Source organism: Oryctolagus cuniculus, chromosome 5 (assembly GCF_051225735.1).
Source record: "Oryctolagus cuniculus isolate XC-2025 breed Fujian yellow rabbit chromosome 5, ASM5122573v1, whole genome shotgun sequence".
Lineage (NCBI taxonomy): Eukaryota > Metazoa > Chordata > Mammalia > Lagomorpha > Leporidae > Oryctolagus > Oryctolagus cuniculus.
Window position 1 is genome coordinate 6,756,670 of NC_142871.1, and position 13,937 is coordinate 6,770,606.

The following is a 13,937-nucleotide window of genomic DNA, read 5'->3' on the forward strand; positions in this document are numbered from 1 at the left end:
GATAAGTTTAAATACAATTCTACGACACTTTTCTGATGGCTGTCAAACTGTCAGGACAAATCCTCACGCGCCATCGGTGGTGGTTATTTTCCTCTGGCTGATTCAGACAACTTGGTAGACCTCTGGATTCACCTGCCACCTTTGGGCTGATGCCTTCTTAGATTTCCCAGGCCAATAGCTCTAAGGTGGGAATAGAAGTAATTTCTCACTTGAGAGCCAGGACATACCTACAGACTAATGTGACTGTATCACAGCCAACATGCAGCTTCATTGTTCAGGATTAAAAGGGTACTTTTCAGCCTGGTTTGGAAAGTCTTAATGACTGCAGATCAGAGTCAGCAAGCTTGTCCATTGAGAAAGAGCCCAGCAGTACACACTGTAGGTTCACAAATTGTGAAGTCTGTATTCAACAACTCCATTCTGCCCTTGTAGCACGAGTGAACAAATATGGGTGTGCCAATAAAACTTTACTTGTAGACATAGACATTTGGATTTCACTTGATTTTCGTGTATCAAGAAGCATTTTTCCTCTTTTCATGTTTTTCAACCATTTTTAAAGGCGCAAGTATTTCTTAGCCCTTGGGCTGTACAGGAACAGGCACTGGGCTGGATTTGGCCTTCAGGTCACAGTTTGCTCACCCCTGCTACAGCTGATAAAACATTTTTTGTATTTCTCTTATTTGTACCATTACCTGGCAAAGTAAAAAAGGAAGGTTTCTAAACAGCAGTCAACTGATTCTAAGTCACATATTTCACATTGTTCTGACATTTTTTCAGATAACTTTTTATCATTCTCTGATTTGAGAAGTAAAATAGTTTTTTGGTTCCTTTGTGAACATGTTTATAGCCCATAGCTTCCTTCTGCTGCCATTTTTAATGTTTTATTCTGAAGATCTTTCTTACTGCTGTATAAAAACTATTAATTATAAATGCTTTAGCCATGCAACTATTAAAGCACAGTATGCAAGAATCAGGCAATTAAAATTTTGCATTTTCTAAAATTAGAAATGAACAAAGTTAAATCAACTTTATAATGGCATAGATTCACTCAGATATTGATTTTAATTTTCTGAGTCGGATAGTGTGAGAAGTATGGATAATGACTGTATATGAAGATACTTTTAAGTATGAAAAAATGAATTTAAAAAATTAGTTTATTTTGTTACAAAACATCTGAAATACAAGCATATTTGTATAATATGTGTTTCCACCAGCTTTTTGAAGTACTGTCATTCATTTCATTATGCTGAATTCTTGCATCATACAGAATTCTAGTCCATTTCATTATTTGTTTCATTGAATGGGTTGAGAGCAAGAAGAAAATTGTGAATGCAGTTTTCTAATCTCTGTGCAACACAAGGATTTTCCAGAAAATACCATGCCTTATGTGACAGTTACAGGAATCATTACACGAATGTTTTAGTCACTGTTTGGACACTAACCAAGTTGAGGTCTGAAAAGTAAACATCTGTGACAAGCACAGGGAGTCTCTCATTGACTTCTACCCTTTGACATGGGACTATGTGGTGAGCTGTTACTAGAACCTGCCTCCTGCCCTGGATTGGCAGTGCTGCTTCCTGGCTGCCCTCTTGATAGCTGGTTCCTTCCCAGGAGCGTGTGCTATAAGTGAGTCAGAAGTAACTTCCCCACTACCTACAGCGAAACAGGGATTGAAATACACACACAAGCGAGGTGTACCCTGAGGTCCTTGTAGAAGGGGACAGGTGTAACGGAGGGAACTGCTCCTTCCAGCCACGTTGTCCCCCTGCATTTCTCACTTTGTGCTGGATAAAGTGAGACTGATGAATGTGATGGAGGCTCCAGGCATCATTTCCTCACCTCTCCTTTATTTCAGTGCTTCTGTCATGTTCAAGTGTGTGTCATGTTCATGTACAAGGTGCAAGAATCAAATAGGTGGAATACGTTCCCAGAGAAACAACCCACCGCGCTCTCTCTACCTCCTGTTTTGCCTTCCAATTCTTGACGTTTGCATTTTGACTTTTGTTCAGTACAAGCTAAGTAACACTGATATTTCGTTATGTTACTATGATTGGAATCATCTGCCCATTTTCCATAGTGTGATTCTAAGGTTGAAAATCAAAGATTTATATTGTCGTGACTTGAGCAGGATGTGCAAAACTGAACTTTGTTACTCTTTGTGACAGATGTGGCCTTGATGAGGCCTGACCCTCCTGGGTAACTGTCGCATGTCATTTGCCGTGGGCTCCCAAGACTGCTTCCCCCTTGCAGACCTGGTAATTCATGGGACAGACCCAAGGACAGAGCGTGCTCTGACACACATGGCTGAGAAGCCTTACAGCAAAGGGAAAGGGGGGTAGGAATAATCAGAGAATCCACAGATTATCTCCAGAAGCCTCTGTCATTGTCACGCGGGAGGTGCTGACTCCTCGCCATGAGCTGTGACAAGGCATGTGGAGCATTGTCTCAGTAGCGACTGTGTGTGGAGGGTTTTCAGTGGGAACTGGTTATGTAGGTGACGATTAGCATTCCAGACTCCCAGAGAACAGGGAGGTATTGGGCATCTACTGCCTCATTTGCACAAACCTGCATCAGAGAGGGACTGGGGCGGGGGCAGGGAACTTCCAAAATCCAAGTTTTGGCGTCGTAAGGACAGCAGTTCAGGCTGGCCACCACTTGTTCCTGTGTGTGCGTTTCCAGGACACGCAGTGGCTTTGCTGTGACTGATCTGTGGATTCCAGACCTGGCCCTGGGAGGACCGGTGGGCAGCTTGTGCAGTGAGGCCCGCTCTCGTTCTGGTGGTGCTCAGCTCTGCACAGGTTCTTTGTTACCCTGTGGAGCAGAGTGTGAGTGTGTGTGTGTGTGAGTGTGTGAGTGTGTGTGTATGTGAGTATGAGTGTGTGTGAGAGTGTGTGTATGTGTGTGTGTATGTGAGTATGAGTGTGTGTGTGAGAGTGTGCATGTGTTGTGTGAGTGTGTGTGTGAGTATGAGTGTGTGTGAGTGTATTTGAGTGTGTGTGTATGTGTGTGAGTGTGTGTATGTGAGTATGAGTGTGTGTGAGTGTATTTGTGTGTGTGTGAGTGTGTGTATGTGTGTGTATGTGAGTATGAGTGTGTGTGTGTGTGTGAGAGTATGAGTGTGTGTGAGAGTGTGCGTGTGTGTGAGTGTATTTGAGTGTGTGTGTGTGTGTGTGTCTATGTGCCGGTACATTGCGCATGTGTGTTGGTGAGAGCACCAGAGCAGATGGCCAGGGAAGCCAGAATGCTTGCCTACCTTTGCTGGCCTGTGGACCAGCCTCTGCGACAGCATGGCCAGGCTGCTCTGGGATGATGCCTGAGCAGGCCCTGTCCTTGTGCCAACTCGAGATGACCTAGTTAGCCCTGTGACTGAAACCGCCTGGCTGGGCCCAAGGGTTTTTGGTAGTGAAACTGAAATAGGCTAGGTTATTAATAATTTCAATATTAATATCCTGACGGTCCTTGCTGTCTATTCAGATAAGAATTCTGAATATCAGCTTGGATAAACCAGGTGACATGGTAAGGTCTTAGCATTTATTCAGTGAGAGAAATATACAGGAAAGTGAGGGCTTTATTTAGGGGAGAGAGAAGTCTAGAAGTGTACTGGATCCATACCAGGCAGAGAGCAGGACGGGAGCCATGTGGAGCAAAGTGTGCCATTAGGAGCAGCTACAGGTAGCTTAGTGGGGGCAGGGAAGTAGACGGAAAGAGGTGGCCAAAAGGCCATGCGCCCAGAGTCATGGGACAACAAAGGAAAGGCCCCACCACGTTCCATATCTTTTCTCACTTCCAAAGGGGAGTGGGTATGTAGTCAGATTGGCAGTGGGCGTACAGGTGAGGCCAGGTACGGTCATGAGATCATGAAAGGGGGCAGGGAGAAGCTGGAGTCCATAGCTCACAACTCTAATCAATTTAATCCTATCTGCCTGCCTATATCAGAATGGCCACAGCCCTGCCCTCTGTTGTAACCTTCCTCCTCCCCATGCCAGGCACTGGCCCTCACACCACCTCCACTGGAACCTTGTCCATCTGCCCTCCCCTCACCTCCCTGTCACAGGATTCAGTTCCTCCCTCAGTCCTGCACCTTGCCATCCCTGACTCACAGCTGCCAAGCGGTCCAGGCCGGGCCCTTTGCCTTCCGCAGACCGTGGGACTTTACCCTGATCTCAGCCCCGCAGGCCTGCAAGCAAACCTGCCACCTCCCTGTATCCCATTTCACTGAGAATTTGGTTAGATGCAGAGTAGGTATCGAAAACCCTTCCCCCTGAACTTTGAAGGCATTGCTATGATTTTAAAATTCTATTTTGGTTTCTGTTTCCAGATGGGTGATCTGAGCTTTCTTTCGGGCATATTTCAGATTCTTCTGTGTGTGGATTTGCTACTCCAGGTGTCCCTCTGCCTTCTCTAGGCCCTGCCTTCGTCTGAGCCCTCAGCCTCCTTGTGGTCCTGCACAGGTGAAGGCTCATCCTCTACCACAGCCCTGGGCCCATTTCCAGAAAGCCATGGAAATCTCTGTTTGACCACTGCTGTCTTCTGTTCTGGGTTTACATGGTGTCAGTTTTGAAATGAGATTGAGTATGGAGGAGGTCCCCGTGTGTGCCCAGCTGGCTCATGGTGACCAGCAGTCCAGGGAGGCTTTGACTCATTCAACTGCTGCCCCAGGGCCTCTGTGAGTATGACTGGCAGGTGTGTTTTCATTTAAAAGTCACCAGTTAAAATTGCAATGCACTTAAGAAAAGTGTTATATCTTTGAAATTACATTTATCTGTGGAGAGGAATCTGCTACCCAAAATGATGCAGATTATGTCTTTATTTCTTCCTAATCTTTCCTTCCATAATCATTTAATAGTTGGACTCCTACTTGAATTCGATTTTGTATTCCTTTCACCCAGTAATGAAGAGCAATGAATTTCAGTGGCTGCATGCTATTGGCTTTAGCAGGGGGTGTTTATCCAGCTATCTCTAGGGATCTGGGCGATTTCCAGTTTCTTACCACTCTGTACACAGCATCTGTAAACCAAATGCATCTGGCTCTCTCTGTTCTTACTATTTTGGGCCCATGTAGATTTCCTAAAATTTAGACAAAAAGTCTTGAACTGGCTATCAGGCTCCCAACGTGGATTGCTGGGCTGCTTTCTGAAAGCTGTGCATTAATGGACACTGATGTTTCATTCGTCCTCCCTCCCCACTTCATAGAAAGGCTCTCGCTGTTACTCAAGGTGCTTCTTTGACTGCTAAGAGAGCTTGTTGAGCCCCCTGGGTGTGGGTGCTGCAGAGAGCAGAATGGACCAAGTCTGCTTCAGGACAGGGGGCAAACAACACCCTGCTCTGAGACTGACGCTTGTCAGGAGCGTAACCGCCACCCAGCAAAGGTGCTGGAGAGAGGAGCCCCAAGCCCAGCAGTGGCCTTTCTAGTCAGAGCACCAGCTAAGCAGGGCCCTGGCGTGAGGAATGAATGTTTTCAAAACTAAACGCAAAATACAGTCTTGGTGTGTCCCTGAAGATGGCTTTGTCCTAGCAGATCCCCCAAGAAGGTGTTGAGGACCCCTGGTGTCTATGGACCGCACTTTGAAAACCACTGGATTACATGTTAATTTTATCACCATTTCATAATATAACTGGAGAGACTTTAGAACATGGAGTCAGTTTCTATTTTGTGTACACGTTGTCCTTTTTCTCGCAGGGCCCATCTTGCTGGGAAGATGTCTTGGGTCCAAACCGGATGCATGGTGAATGCCAAGCCCCAAACTGCCCTGGGACCAGAGCAGTAAGTACCCGGGCATGTTCCTTGGTTGTTTTGCTTTGTTTTTGAAACAACACAATGATGGGATCTTCAGTGATAACTAGGAAATTAGAATACAGACAGAAATGCCAACGGACTTCAGTTTAATAACATTCACCACAAGTGTCGTGACGTTCAGAGGTGCTGACGATGTTGACAGAAATTCTCCCTGAGCCACTGCCCCCCACTCACTTTGGTTGATTACATGGAAATGTGCACCTGGAGATCTTCCCAAAGTGACAGTCATGGGACAAAAAGGAGAGCTTAGGGGGCCAGAGTCGTGGTGTAGTGAATAGAGCCGCCACCTGTGATGCCAGCATCACTTAGGAGCTCTGGTTCCTGTCCTGGCTCCTCCACTTCTGATCCAGCTCCTGCTAATGGCCTGGGAAGAGCAGTGGAGGATGGCCCAAGTGCTTGGGCCCTTGCTACACTCATGGGAGACCTGGAAGAAGTTCCTGGCTCCTGGCTTCAGCCTGGCCCAGTGCTGGCCATTGCAACCATCTGGGAAGTGAACCAGCAGATGGAAGTATCTCTCTCCCTCTCCCTCTCCCTCTCCCTCTCCCTCTCCCTCTCCCTCTCCCTGTCCCTCTCCCTGTCCCTCTCCCTGTCCCTCTCCCTCTCCCTCTCCCTCTCCCTCTCCCTCTCCCTCTTCTCTCCTCTCTCCCTCTTTTTCTCTATCCTTACAATAAATAAATAAATCTTAAAACAGAAAAGGAGAGTCTAGGTAAGGAAGAGTCAGTCCAGAGTCTATGAAAGAGAAACAGCAAAGATGGCGCCCTCCTCTCTCTGACTGCCGCTGTGATGTTTATGTTCCATCCCCCCACCATTCACAGGTGCCTTCTCTCTTTCTCTCTGCCCCCTGGGCCTTAGCAGGTCTCTGCCATGGTGGACTTTTGGAAGGTGCCACCGGGATAAGCAGCTGTGTGACTGCCTTGCTGGGCTCCCCTGCTAGTGATCTGTCTGTGCAAGCTTATGGCTGTGTAGATCTCGTAGACAGAGAGCAGATACTTCCTGAAGGAGACCCTAAGCTCCACACTTATTTTAAAAATAATTTGATTACTGTGGTCATGTTTATCATTTGCATTATTGTTCCACCTTTTACCTTAAAAAATCCTCAGGCCGATCCTACTCTGACTCTATATTTCCTGGGCTGTAAACACTGTCAGGGCAGCAACACAAATGTCAGTGTCAGCTCACAGACTGTCACAGCCAGCTGGCAGCTAACATCTTCTCTAAGGATCAAAATCCGTCCGAAGCAAAGACAGAGCGTTTGAGCTGGTGCCATTAGCTGTGCCTCCTCTCCCCAGTCTGCTGGATGATGGCAGGGGTACCCAGACAGCAATGAAACAGAACGAGGGACCACCGGCAGGGTGGCTGCTAATGCAAATTCCGAAGGAAAGGTAACGGCTTGCATGTCACTCACAGGCATCAAGGCATGCTGCAGTCATGAGTCACCTCCCGTGACGAAGCTGCACTGCATACGTTTTGCAGAGCAGGTTTCTCAAGTGTATTCATGTATACAACATAATTACATATACTAATGTATGTGCAATAGACACCCTTACACACATGCAACTATCCATCCACCCATTCACCCATCCTCTGGTATGCATAACATGTTCTCTATGTCATCTTTACAGTAATGTGAGATCCTTTGAAAATCGACTTCAATCATTGACTGTCTGACTACTTGTCATACACCTCGATGGTAATTGGCAGGATTAAGTCACAGCAGAACAGAGAATTCTACCTCTCCAAGGATTTAGCTTCAAATTAGTCAAAGGGGATAACTGTGTTGAAAATCATGTCCTTTACTTATTGCAGATTTACTTGCCTTTGACATCCATGTAGAGAATTCAGTATAAATTCAGTGGCATTGCAGCTCTATTTCTGGCAGCATAGTGAATTGATCCCTATAAAAATCATTGCAGTTCACACCCTCTAAAAATGTTAGATTAAATCACAAAGCATGTGTGTTTAAGAGATCGGCTATATTGACAAAGTATGCCAAATATTCAGAGAAAATCAGACCCCTGAGAGGAAATGGTATTGCTGACTCCAGCTGCCATGTTGCGGTACCACTAAGCAGCAGGGAGTAGAGGGAGACAAATGTGCCCAGGGACTGGGTTGGGCCTGAGGGCTTTTCCAATATGGAAGTGAACTACAAATCCCACACAATACTAGGACTCATAAAATAGGGCACCCCCATTGGATCAACTGGAGATAAAGGTGGTAGGAACCCTTGCCTATTTTTTTTTTCTTAAAGGATAAAATGTTCACCGTAAGAATTTGTAAACACAAACTCATCTTAGCCTGGGTTTGGAGCCAATATTTATACTTCCTGTGTGACAGACACATAAAGCTCTGAGTTGCAATACTGGGTGACATAGTCATGAGTTGGTCATGACCCATACGAGCCTGTAACTGGTCCAGATACTCCCAGGAGAACTGTGCTTTCCAATGAGTCCTCAAGTAATTTCTGTTGATAATGTTTCGTAAAGCATGAGCTAGTCATCAGAAACATCACAAAATACTTGTATATATAGAAACAAGCCACTGTGAAATGAGACTGGACAGAATTTAAACCTGGAAAGAACACAAAAACTGAAAGTAGCATGGGGAGAATGTAAGTATGGTTAATATGCTTAAAATGGGGTGCATGTAACAAATGATGCAAAAAACAGACTATCATAAATATTCCATCAGACTACACACACACACACCACAAACATGAGATTCTAGCCTTGAAAATTTCTCAGTAGGCTCAACAGCCTATGACATAAATGAAAAGAAAAATTAGATTTGAAATTTAACCTTAGAAATAGACACAAAATACAGTCAGAAAAAAAAAATCAAGCTTAAAATACAAAAGAGGCATTTTAAAACTTGGAAGAGAGAATTGCAAAATTCAAATGTTACATTTCCAAAAGAAAATGATAGAGAGACTGCTATAAAGTCTGCAATTTTGAGGACTTTGCCACAAGGGTGACTACAGTGACAACCGTATGTAAACAGACCATATTGAAACTGTAGATCATCAAAGTCAAAGAGAAGATTCCAAAAGCAGCTACAACGACACAGGCACTTCACAGTTCAACTGGAAGTTGAATGACAATTCAACTGATAATCAGTGTTAGTAGCAGAGACAGATGAAATATTAAAGTAAATGTCGGGACAGGCAATAGGTGCTGTGGTTGAGACACTGCTTGGGATGTCCTCATCCCATATCATCTGTGATTTGACTGCTCTTGCTCATATACACACTGGGAAGACAGCAGGTGATGGCTCAAGACCTTGGGTCCCTGACATGCCTTTGGGAAACCTAGGTGGAGTTTCAGGCTCCCGGGTATTTTGGGAGTAAAGTAGTAGATTGGAGGTTCTCTGTCTGTCTCTGTCTCGCTCTCTGTTTCACTGCCTTAAAATAAAATAAATTAACAAAAAATATAAAACAACTTCTTTATCTCTCAAAAAGATAGTAAATATTAATCATATATCAGAAAAAATGTTCTAAGAATGAAGAATAAGAACAGCAATAAAGGAGTAGACATTTGCTGTATCAGTTAAGAATCTGCTTGGGATGCCTGCAACCCATATTAGAGGGCCTGGGTTTGGCTCACAGATCCAATCCAATTCCAGCTTCTGGATAATACTCACTCCAGGAGGCAGCAGGCAATGGCCCAAGTACGTGGGTCCCTGCCACCTATATGGGACACCTGGATTGAGTTCTGGGATCCCAGCTCCTGTCTCATCCAGCCCTGACTGTTGGAGGCTTTCAGAGAGTGAAATAAAGGATGAGAGATCTCTCTTTTTCTTCTCTCTCTTGCTTCCCTCTCCTCCTCTCCCCTTCTCTTTTTTTGCCTTTCAAGTAAATAAATTTTTAAAAATTAAAAAAGAACAATAATAAAAAGATACTTCCATGCAGACAAACTCCTGGAATCTACTTCCATCTACAAATTATTTAAATTTTTTAATTACACATTTCAGAATGAAACTGATCCCAGAAGAAAACTTGAAAGTTGAGAAGGAATGGTTGCAAAAAGTATAAATAAATCTAAGAAAAAAAGTAAATATATTTGATTTATGCACATATTGATGAAGATAAAATAAATCTACTGGCCAATATTACTTGTGAGCATAGAGCATAAAACTAAAGCATGCTAGCATCTTTGTATTTTTCAATGGAAAGTAAAGGTACTATTTGAAATCAAATGTGCTTTTGGTACATAAATATTTCTACCAGCTTTATTTGTAATGGCCCAAACTGGAAACAACATCCATGTCCAATAATAGGTGAACGGATGAAGACTATGGTCTCCCACACAATGGAATACATCAGTGGTTCATTATCATGGGGTACTGTGGATTTCAAAACCTATCAAATATATGTATGAGTATCTGAGTTTATTTGATGTCAGTGACATCCCAGTAAAGCAACAAGAAGCCCCAGCACCATCAAGAGATTTCACATAGAAATTCAAACCTCAAGCACCTGCTGGAAGGGTAGCAGCTGGACCAAGCTGTGTGCTGTCCTCAGCACCCTCTCACAGCAGAGCCAGTCCCCTGCCCACTCACAGCTGTGGGCCCCTTGCCAGGGCCCGGGAGGCAGCTTCCTTTCCAACTGTGTGGGAAGTGCAGATGCCCTGAGAGTGAGACAGCCCTGGCCTGTCCTCCTTGGCCACTCTACACAGTAGTTCCCCTCATTCTAAGTAATTCTACCTTCCTGACAACCAGCTTCCTTCCACAGAGTCCCTGAGAGCCCATGATGGGACAGAGGGTCCTTCCCTGCCTTCCGGATGTCCCCAGGCATGTGCCCCTGGTGCTGAATGACCCTTCCCTCCACCAGGCTGGTAGAAACCTGTTTGTATTGTCAACCTTGTCTGGAAGAAGCTCCCAGATGAAATGTGATCACACAAAGGCCTTCATGATCACACAGTCCCCAGCTGACCTAGAACATGACTGAGGCTGGTTGAAGATGGCCTTGCTGCTGCCGCAGCAGCACCTACATCAATCCGAGGAGCAGGCAAACTTGTCTAGAAGCTTCCAGCTGCTGTCTCCCTCCTCCGGGTTCCCTTAGCCAGACTGGATCAGGTCCACACCTAACCCAGTACAGGCAAAGGGAAAGGCCACCCCAGTGGACAGGGACCCATCTGAAGTCCCTGTAGGGAGGGCAGGGAAAGTTCTGCATTGATGAGGAGGGAGAAGATGAAGGCATCTGTCCTGGGCCATAGGGGTGAGCTCCATCCTGCTTCCAGGGAAGTGAGCGTGCAGGCTACCCTGAAAGCTTCCCACACCTGTGGCTCCTGTCAGAGCCTCATCTCCTGGGGGCCAGGATCCTCTGGTGCATGGAGGTTTCTTCCGCAGGCCACTCTGCAGTTCACCTCTCAAGTGTGAACACTTTTTTCCTAAGTAAAGACAAGCAGACAGCTGACGAGGTCCCCGTGCCTACAGTACCTCCGAGGCCACAGCTGATGTACACGTCTTCTGCCAAACGTGTTCCACGTTGGCTGTGCCCTGAGGTCCTGTGAGGAAAGTGGACTTCCTGGTGATGAGCCAAGCAGGCGGCTTCCCCACCTGGGCTGTCCCCGCAGGTTTCCCTCTAGTGTGAGCATGTGCCGATGGGGGCGTGAGTCACAGGTGAAGAATTTCTGGACTTGGCTGCCCTTCCGAGGCTTTGTGCTGGCAGCACCTTGGGGTGCTGACTGAGGAGCTTCTCCCCGGGCTTCACTCCTATGTCCCTTCTGCCTGGGCGTCTTTGTCCCTAGGGAGCCAAGGGCTCTGTCTCCAGGCTGCCTCCCATCCACTGCACTCAAAGCATGGCTCTTTGCTTGGAACTCCCGGTGCCATGGTGGAGAGGGTTTGGAAGGAAGGCAGCATCCTCACTGCCACTGCTCTTGGGCTGTTTACCCTGGTGTCTTATTCCCCATCCTCTGACTCATGGGGATTTTCTCCTTTGTGAATTTCCTGGCGGTAAACGGGAGCTGATCCTCAAAGGTCTTCCTGAACATAGTCGATTTGTAGGTTCAAAGCTGGATCTCCCTTGACATTGACTTGATCAGTTTCAAGTCCTTGCTGTCCAGCACATGGGCCTCTCACCATGCTCCAGTTGATGATACTGGGGTGAACTCAAATCCTAGGGAGGACACAGCAGCAAAGTTCCCCGCACATGGGTCAATCACTGCCTGTTTTTGCTCCTTGGAAAGGCAGCCAACCTCATCTTCAGGGCTCATGGGTCCCGGCCTCCTAGTTCATCATTGCACCCTCATTGTACCCTCAGGCTCAGAACCTTCAGGTTGCCTCTCCCTATAACCTCCTGGGAGGCAGTTTCAGGCCCAGCGATGAGGTCAGGCCAGGCATGGTCCCTGTCAAATGCTAGAAGTTAAAGACCCATTCACAGCATCCCTCATGACTGCCCAAGGACTGCAATAAAAGATAAAGTGTAAAATTAGTAGAGAGAAAGGTAACGAGGAAAAAGAAGGAGGGAGAGTGAAGTGCAGGGAGGAAACCACACAAAATGACCCAAATGCAACCCCCTGTGCCGGGGGGGGGGGGGGGGGGGCGTGAATGTAAATGCATTGACTGAGCCCGAACACAGAGGCTTCTGGGTGGATGACATAGAAGTATGGAAAGTGATACCACAGGCAAGTATTAACTAAATGAAGCCGTTGAAGCCATTTTAATTAAATATAAATTAATTTAGGGGGGAAAACACTGAAAAGAAGGTCCCTTAGATTTTAATTAAACATTCAATAATCCAGGAAGGTACAGCAGTTAAAAATTGAGTGATCTTAGTGACATGAATTAAAAATGTACTAAGGAATCACTGTCAGAATGAGCAAGTCATATGCATAAAGCCGTCATCATGGTGAGAGAGACACAAGGCAGAGCAGGGAGAGCCCCTGCAGGGTAAGCCCAGGAGGGAACAAGGGGGTCACCAGCGAGGAGACTTATGGCACCTGCAGGGATCCCAGTGTGTAGCAGCGTATGGGAAACATTCCAACAGTCAATCACGCTTTAGAATATGAAGGAATTTAAATATTGCCAACAAGAATATGATCACCAAATATCCCCAACGGGAATATAATCCTAAAAATGTCTCCTATACGGAAATCTGAATCACTAAATCAGCAAAAAGATCAGCATGGAAATATGGGACAAGCAACAAATACACCACATGCCACAAATTTAGGGGTGTAGCTGCATTCATGTTTAAACAGAAAATTTAGGTACATAAATACTTTATAAAATAAAAAATTAAGGCCGGCGCCGCGGCTCACTAGGCTAATCCTCCGCCTAGCGGCGCCGGCACACCGGGTTCTAGTCCCGGTCGGGGCGCCGGATTCTGTCCCGGTTGCCCCTCTTCCAGGCCAGCCCTCTGCTGTGGCCCGGGAGTGCAGTGGAGGATGGCCCAGGTGCTTGGGCCCTGCACCCCATGGGAGACCAGGAAAAGCACCTGGTTCCTGGCTCCTGCCACCGGATCAGCGCGGTGCGCCGGCCGCAGCGCGCCGGCCGCGGCGGCCATTGGAGGGTGAACCAACGGCAAAAGGAAGACCTTTCTCTCTGTCTCTCTCTCTCACTGTCCACTCTGCCTGTCAAAAAAAAAATAAATAAATAAAATAAAATAAAATAAAAAATAAAAAATTAAAATTATTTAAAAATTGTTTAAGAAGATGGGAAACGTAATGATTTTACACAACTATTTTTCCTACCATTTTTAATGAGTACTGAATAAATTTTTACTAAATAAGATTTGGAAGTAAGCACATATTGGAATACCTATGCCTGTGGATTGCATTCAGTCTGGAAAGTTTGATTTCTTCATCTTCTCTCATAAAACTACTTTTCTAAATTGCATTTACAAAATGCAGCTAAATAATAACTATAACCTCTGAATTTTCTAAGTCACTTTGCAATGTTATTTCTTTCTTTCTTTTTTTTTTTTTTTTTTTTTTTTGACAGGCAGAGTGGACAGTGAGAGAGAGAGACAGAGAGAAAGGTCTTCCTTTGCCGTTGGTTCACCCTCCAATGGCCGCCACGGCCAGCGCGCTGCGGCCGGTGCACCGCGCTGATCTGAAGGCAGGAGCCAGTTGCTTCTCCTAGTCTCCCATGAGGTACAGGGCCCAAGGACTTGGGCCATCCTCCACTGCACTCCTGGGCCACA

At 45.9% G+C, this 13,937-nt stretch overlaps 1 protein-coding gene across 13 annotated transcripts in view; it reads left to right on the forward strand.

The window, feature by feature from the left end:
- PRKN (parkin RBR E3 ubiquitin protein ligase) overlaps positions 1-13,937 on the forward strand; it is a 1,393,119-nt gene that overhangs the window by 727,410 nt on the left and 651,772 nt on the right. For all 13 annotated transcript variants that reach the window (XM_051855168.3, XM_089332487.1, XM_051855165.3 and 10 more), the window contains one exon: positions 5,681-5,764. In XM_051855168.3, coding sequence (XP_051711128.3) covers positions 5,681-5,764 — 84 coding nt within the window. The remainder of the gene's footprint in view (positions 1-5,680; positions 5,765-13,937) is intronic.